General features: G+C 56.8%; 1 protein-coding gene across 5 annotated transcripts in view; it reads left to right on the top strand.

Moving 5' to 3' along the window:
- Window positions 1-7301, top strand: part of ST6GALNAC4 (ST6 N-acetylgalactosaminide alpha-2,6-sialyltransferase 4) — a 9688-nt gene continuing 2387 nt past the window's right edge. For 2 of the 5 annotated variants that reach the window (XM_022578655.2, XM_022578653.2), the window contains exons 1-4: window positions 30-141; window positions 566-652; window positions 2228-2425; window positions 5790-6202. In XM_022578655.2, coding sequence (XP_022434363.1) covers window positions 641-652; window positions 2228-2425; window positions 5790-6202 — 623 coding nt within the window. In that variant the 5' untranslated portion in view covers window positions 30-141; window positions 566-640. Of the gene's footprint in view, window positions 142-565; window positions 653-839; window positions 932-2227; window positions 2426-5789; window positions 6203-7301 lie in introns of those variants that run through there. The other 3 variants (XM_022578654.2, XM_022578656.2, XM_089913796.1) reach the window with 3 other exon arrangements.

Below are 7301 nucleotides of genomic sequence, written 5' to 3'. Positions count from 1 at the left end.
TTTCTAGTCTCCAGAAGCTGCGGCGACGGCACTGCATCCGCCCAGGTCCTCCGGCTTCCTGCCCGGCTCGTCCGACCCACGGGTCATGGAGCTCGGAGCTGCGGATCGGGAGCAGCCGGCGCGTCCCAACCTGCCCTCCAGGTTAGCGCCCGGCCGGGTGAGGGGGTGGTGGAATCTGGGAGTGGGGTGGAAATCCCTCGTGCTGTCCCGCCCCAGGCCTCTCCATTAGTGAGGTAGGAGAGATGGGATGGGAGTCGAGGCTCCAGGCTCCTGATTCTGTCCAACCCAGAGTCGAGGGATGACCTTGAGCCGAGGGCTCCTCTCGTCTGCCTTTCCTTCCCCATCTGTGCAATGGGGACTGGGTTGGCTGGAGGTTTCCCAAGGGTCACTGATTCCAGCTCCTTTAGGATGGGGACAGAGCTTCCCCGTGTTTGGAGACTTTAAGGCGTTTGATTCCCAGAAGCCGTCTGCCCTGACCCCGGCCTGTACCCTCCCCTGCCTCAGTTTCCCTGGGCAGTTTCCTCAGAGGCCTGGGACCCAGCTCTGAGTGTCTGGGTTTTGGCAGGTCCCCGGCTCCCATCCCTTCCCAGCCTGATCCCTGGAGGCAGCAGCCACCCGGCTGCTGAGCGGCAGTGACAGCATGAAGGCTCCGGTAAGTGGCGGAAGGAGGAAGGCTCACAGGGGACTTGGAGGTGGCTTCTGGCACAGCAGCCTCAGTAGCCTCTCCCACCCCAGGGCTGACTGTCACTTCCGACTTCACTGCTCCTGAGCTGAGGAGAAGGCCAGACTGGCCTCAAAGGCCAGCCCTGATCTGGCAGGCTGTGTGGCCCCAGGCAAGTGGCATTCCATCTCTGGTTTCCGGGCCTTGCCCCTCTTCCTTGTAGAGTGGAGATAATAGCACTACCTCCTGTGAGCATCCAAGGTCACCCAGGTGAGGCATCTGTCTACCTGGGAGTGGGATATGTTGTGAAAGTTCAGTTTAGCTGCTCTTGATTTTATTCAGGAGCCCCTGGTGAGAACCTTGGATGTTGTGGGAAGTCAGCCACGGCTGCCTGAATCAAGGTCTCTGGGTCCCTTGTGGGCAGGGGACCAGGTGCCAGGCACAGCCTGAGGCCTCAGGGGCTGAACCCCCTCCTCCGCACAGCTGGCCACACAGAGATTTATTTTTAGAAGCTGAAGTGGCTTGTGGGCAGAATAGCGAGGGCCTCTGGCAGGATATGCCTGGGGGAGCTGGGGGGCTGCTTTTTCACTTCTGGTTTTCACAGAGCCCCAGCCAGCCACTCAGTGTTTCTGAGGGGTGGCAGAGGGACCTGGGCCTTGGGTAGGCTGGGAGAAAGTTAGCACCCAGAGAGACACAGGTGGTGACCAAGGTGGCCCAGCACACAATGGCATGTCCGGGTTGTGACCCCCACTAGGCGACCTCGCCTGGAAGGCTTGGTGGGGGTTACTCATTAAGCCTGCCCGCCGGGCAGTGGGCCAGGAGGGCTTCCTGGTTCAGATGGCCTTTGGCACGTCGTTTCTGGAGGCAGGAGCCTCTGGGCTGCAGCTTTCAGTTGTTGAAACCATTCGTTGAACGATGCTGCCCTCACATCCCTTTCTACCATCCCTTTACTCACCCGGTCTGCTGACCCAAATCGCGATCATCAGCTAGGGGGATGGCCAGTGAGTCAGCTGGGGGAGGGGATGGGCTATGGGCATGCAGGCAGCCTCATCCCAGGGTCTGAAGGGGGCTGGTTGCCCTTCTCATGGGCCACTCTCCTGTCCTCACGTGCACAGCACCTCACGGTAGTGCTTTGGCCACCGTCCTCACAGTAAGTTCACGCTGTGGGCATTACCTGTTTCAGAGAGGAAGCAGGCCCAGAGAGGTGGAGAGTTATACCCTAGGCTGCACAGCACACCTCAGCTTCTGGCTAAGAGCACGGTTTCTGGTTGTGAGGCCCCACCCTGCTACTTTCGTACTGTGTGGCCTGGAGCTACCCATTTCACCCCAAGTTGGTTCCCTTATCCTAGAATATAGGAATAATAATAGGGCTCATCTCAGGGTCATGTACTCTGAGCCTGGCAGCCCAGAGGAAGGCCTGGTTAACAGAGATGGTGGCCTCTGCTGATGTTCTGGGAGCTACTGAGCTGGGGTTTGGACCCATGAGGCTGGGGTACAGCACCCCTGCAGAAGCCTCTAGGAGCCCCAGCGACCCCCACTCCCGCCCCATGACAACTGTCTCCCCAGGGTCGGCTCCTCCTCCTCACCCTGTGCTCCTTGGGCTTCTCCGCTGCCTACCTCCTGCTGTACTGCTGGGCCTGCCTGCCCTCCTGCCTGCCCTCCTGCCTGCCCTCCTGCCTGGACTCCCACCTCTCTATCAACTCCAGGCCCACTGTGCCAGGGCCCCAGCACTTCAGTGGCTACAGCAGCGTGCCAGATGGCAAGGTGAGTTGGCTGGGCAACATGTGGGGGGCAGGCCCGGCCAAGGCTACCAGGGTGCCCTCAACTCTCTGGGGTTGTGAGAAATGGGCTCATGTCAGGCCAGCCTGGACCCAGGGCTTGGAGCCTGTCCACAAGCTGACCTGTCACTTTACCTCTCTGAGCCTCAAGTTCTAAGAGGAAATGTCTTTTTTTTTTTTTTTTTGGCCGCACCGCACATCTTGCAGGATCCTAGTTCCCCGACCAGGGATTGAACGTGGGCCATGGCAGTGAACGTGCCGAGCTCTAACCATTGGACCATCAGGGAATTCCCACATGTCTTTTTTTTTTTTTTTTTTAATTCAACAAATAATTGCCTGGCTGCTCTCAGCTGGGTGCTGGGGATAAAAAAAGGTGAATCAGACAGGGTGGCCACGTGGAACTCCCAGCCCAGTGAGGGGAGCCAGACGTCATCACATCACGGTGATGCGTGCATCTTTAGATTTACCTGTCTACGCACAATCCGTTTGTTCAGCAAGTGTGTCTTTGGTGCCTTGGATGTGTCCTGCCTTGTGCTGATTGCCGCTGGGGATACAGATGACACAGATAAAAGTCATATCAGTCCCAGAGCTCTCCCTCTGGGGGAGACAGGGACAGTGGGGCCCGGGGGTTACAAGGCAGCTGAGGCCCCTTGCCCCACGGCACACACCTCCCCATGCTTGCTCTGCTGGGCGAGGTTTGGAGCACTTTACCCCCTTCACCCTGATTTCAGTGGCCCCATCTGGTATGTTTCTCAAAGGCATCCCCCAACGACACCTGGTGCAGGAAGCTCCCAGTTCAGAGTTTGACAGCTCTCTGAACGTTGGTCAGAGGGAGGCGTGCTCAGGGACCCTGGCTTGGAGGAGACCTATTTCAGACCTTCATCCCTCTGAGTCACAGTTGCCTTATCTGTAAAAGGCTGTCATTACAGTTCCTACCTCGGTAGGGTTACTGTGCAGGTCCAACTGGATGATTCATGGACAGTGTTTAGAACGGGTGCTGTGTAAATCTTTGATGAAGATGCAAAAACAGGGCTTCCCTGGTGGGAAGTGGTTGAGAGTGGTTGAGAGTCCGCCTGCCGATGCAGGGGATGTGGGTTCGTGCCCCGGTCCGGGAAGATCCCACATGCCGCGGAGCGGCTGGGCCCGTGAGCCATGGCCGCTGAGCCTGCGCGTCCGGAGCCTGTGCTCCGCAACGGGAGAGGCCACAACAGTGAGAGGCCCGCATACGGCCAAAAAAAAGATGCAAAAACAGCTGGGGTCGGGGGGACAAATTAAAGTGCCATACAGGTTTGGCCAGGTGGGACAAATGGCGAGGTGGGCTGGGTGGACGGTGTCCCAGCTCCATGGTCATGGCCAATGTTCATTTCAGATGCTCAGAGCTCATGGTGACGTGGGCCCAGGGTGGCCAGATCCTCTAAATTTTGTTGTTGTTGTTGTTTGTTTGTTTTTTATTTATTTTTGGCTGCGTTGGGTCTTTGTTGCTGCGCTCGGGCTTTCTCTAGTTGTGACGAGTGGGGTCTACTCTTTGTTGCGGTGTGTGGGCTTCTCACTGCAGTGGCTTCTCTTGTTGCGGAGCACGGGCTCTAGGCGGGCGGGCTTCAGTAGTTGCAGCACGTGGGCTCTGTAGTTGTGGCTTGCAGGCCCTAGAGTGCAGGCTCAGTAGTTGTGGCACGTGGGCTTAGTTGCTCCGTGGCACATGGGATCTTCCCGGACCAGGGATTGAACCTGTGTCTCCTGCATTGGCAGGTGGATTCATAACCACTGCACCACCAGGCAAGTCCCCCAAGTTTGTTAACAGAGCACGAAATCTAAGTTTGGAATGTCAAAAGGGCTGATTTTTATAAATTATTAAGTATTAATTGTCTTAAAGACCCTGTGTAGGACAAGCAGAACACCTCCTGGGGCTGATGGTGACCTTGGATCTGACCAGACCCCAGTTGTCAGGTCAGGCTCAAACTGAGGGCAGAATAAGGAAGTCTTGTTTATTGCTGGGGCGTGGAAACTGGGGCTACGAGTTCTTAAGTCAACATTATGTCAGACATGAAATGTCCCTGAGTGGGCTACAACACTGTGTCTTTTATTGACTAGAATCAATGTTCCCATATCCTTTACACGCCTCCATAAACCTGTGTTCCCCCAGGAGGGAATGGAGGCCTGGGGTAGGCAGCAAGTCCTTTGCTGGGAGCCCTGACCCCTGACACCCAGTGAATGTTTGCAGGCTTGTTGGCTCAGCTTCCGCCTCTTGGGGGATAATGAGGTGAGGGTTGGACCCTTACTGTGCCCTTGGTCTGTGCTGAGCACTCTCCAGGCATTTTTAATTGAATCCTTCCTTACAACCTGGTCAAGTAGATGCTATTTTCATCCCCATTTTACAGATGAGGGAATTGAGGCTCAGAGAGGCAAAGTGACTTGCCTAAGTCCACACAGCTAGGAAGGGGCAGAGCCAGGATTGAGGCTCAGAACCAGAGGTTCCCAATGTTGTCGTGGGCACTAAAGACTGCTTTTACTTATAAACTGGAACAATGAGAATGGGACTGGGGCAGAGGAGGGAGTGACCTAAGAGTGATTCCGAAGAGCTGAGGTTCATATTTACCTAACAAACACATACATGACACCCAGTCTGTGCCAGGCACTGCTCTGAATGCTTTATAAATATTTGCTCATGTAACCTTAATGAGGAAATGCAATGTAGGGCCTCTTAGGGCCTCAGCAATAAAGACCAGGGTCAGGAATGTGGCTGATGAGGAAGCATGAAGATTCCCTGAACACAGAATCTTAGCTCTGCCACTTGTCATCGGTCTGACCTTGAGAAGGTCACTCCAGCTGCCCCGCCTCGGTTTCCTCATCTGCAAAATGGGTTGATAAAGGGACTTACATCCCTTTACTGATACATCTTACTGATATAGATGTCAAGTGTGGTCAGGGGGTGTTCCTGGGTGGAGGAGCAGGCAGGTGGAAGCTGTGTGCCCAGGACTTTCTTTCTTTTTTTTTTAAAGAATTGTTTTAGTTTTCATTCTTTTTTTATATAAATTTATTTTATTTCATTTATTTTTGGCTGTGTTGGGTCTTCGTTGCTGCACGCGGGCTTTCTCTAGTTGCAGTGAGCAGGGGCTGCTCTTTGTTGCGGTGCACGGGCTTCTCATTGCAGTGGCTTCTCCTGTTGTGGCTCACGGGCTCTTGGCGTGTGGGCTTCGGCAGTTGTGGCTCATGGGCTAGTTGCTCCGCGGCATGTGGGATCTTCCCGGACCAGGGCTCGAACCCATGTCCCCTGCATTGGCAGGCAGATTCTTCATCACTGAGCCACCAGGGAAGCCCGCCAGGACTTTCTTTCTCTCTACCTCCCCCTGCAGCCGCTGGTCCGAGAGCCGTGCCGCAGCTGTGCCGTGGTATCCAGCTCGGGCCAGATGCTGGGCTCGGGCCTGGGTGCCAAGATCGACGGTGCTGAGTGTGTGCTGCGCATGAACCAGGCGCCCACCGTGGGCTTCGAGGCGGACGTGGGCCGGCGCAGCACCCTGCGGGTCGTCTCCCACACGAGCGTGCCGCTGCTGCTGCGGAACTACTCATACTACTTCCAGCAGGCCCGCGACACCGTCTACGTGGTGTGGGGCCCGGGGAGACCCATGGACCGGGCGCTGGGCGGCCGCACCTACCGCACGCTGCTGCAGCTCACCAGGATGTACCCGGGCCTGCAGGTGTACACCTTCACCGAGCGCATGATGGCCTACTGCGACCAGGTCTTCCAGGACGAGACGGGCAAGAACCGGTGAGCCAGGGGCCTGCCTGCTGGGGTCTCCCTGGCGGCTGGGGGCCTGCCTTCTCCAGCAGCCTCTGGTCCATCGAGGGTCTGCTCTGTCAGGTGCTGGGGCTCAGCAGTGGTACAGGCGGACGTGGTCCTGCCCTCTGATGGGGGCTGGGAATCAGAGGGCTGTCATTCATCGAGTTCTCTTAGAGATGAAGAATTCCAAATGGTGGTGAGGGGCGTTCGGCCTCGCCAGCACGCGTTGTGGGGTGACTGGTGTGGGCCCGCGTCAGGGAGCTCTTCTCTCTGGAGGGGATGCTCTGAGACCTGAACTGGTCTTTGACGTCCCTTCCCGATAAGCAAAGCAACAGTGACAGGTCTAACAGCCCTTTTCACACACCAGGCGCTGCCCTCAAGATCTCATTCTACCACACGCCTAAAAGAGCGCCCCGACTCCTGTGGCCCCCTCCTCCACGCACGGGCTCCTCCCTGCCACCTCCCCACCTCAGAAAATACGGCTGCCAGCCTCCAGTTTTTCAGACAAACACTTGGGCTTTGCCCTTGACTCCCCTTGTTTCATCACCCGCCACGTACGATGGGCTCTCGAATCTCCTCCCGTGCCCACGGGTGCCACCTTGACCTAAGCCACCATCCCCTCCTGCTCTCGCAGCACCCCCTGCAGTCTGAGCTCCAGCTGCCCCAGGGAATTCACCCCATCAGTCACCTGCCCTCACCCTACAGCAGCTTCGCATAATGGGGAGAGTAGAGTCCAGACTCCCACCTCCTCCCTCCCCTGGCCTACAAGCCCCGCATGATCTGGCCCCTGCCTGCTTCTGTGACCTCATCCTCCTTCGCTTACCCTGGCCGCCTGGGCCTCCTCAGACATCCACGCTGCCCTCACCTGCAGTCCTGTGCACGTGCCGTTCCTTCCCCCAAGTCCTCCCACAAATGACTGTTTGCTTCCAGATGTGGATGGAGTGTCATGTTGACCCCAAATGAAGGAGCATCTACCACCTGACATCCTTCATCCCATTCTTTTGTTTCTTCCCAGCAGTTCTCTCCCAGCTGCCCACTCCCTTGAGAATGTTAGCAATGGGCGGGGCCGGTTCAGGCCAGCACAGGG

The sequence above is a fragment of the Delphinapterus leucas genome, chromosome 6 (genome assembly GCF_059928025.1).
Source record: "Delphinapterus leucas isolate spDelLeu-1000000601 "Yukka" chromosome 6, BTC_Dleu_Yukka2, whole genome shotgun sequence".
In the NCBI taxonomy this organism is placed as follows: domain Eukaryota; kingdom Metazoa; phylum Chordata; class Mammalia; order Artiodactyla; family Monodontidae; genus Delphinapterus; species Delphinapterus leucas.
This window is presented reverse-complemented; position numbering and strand designations above follow the sequence as displayed.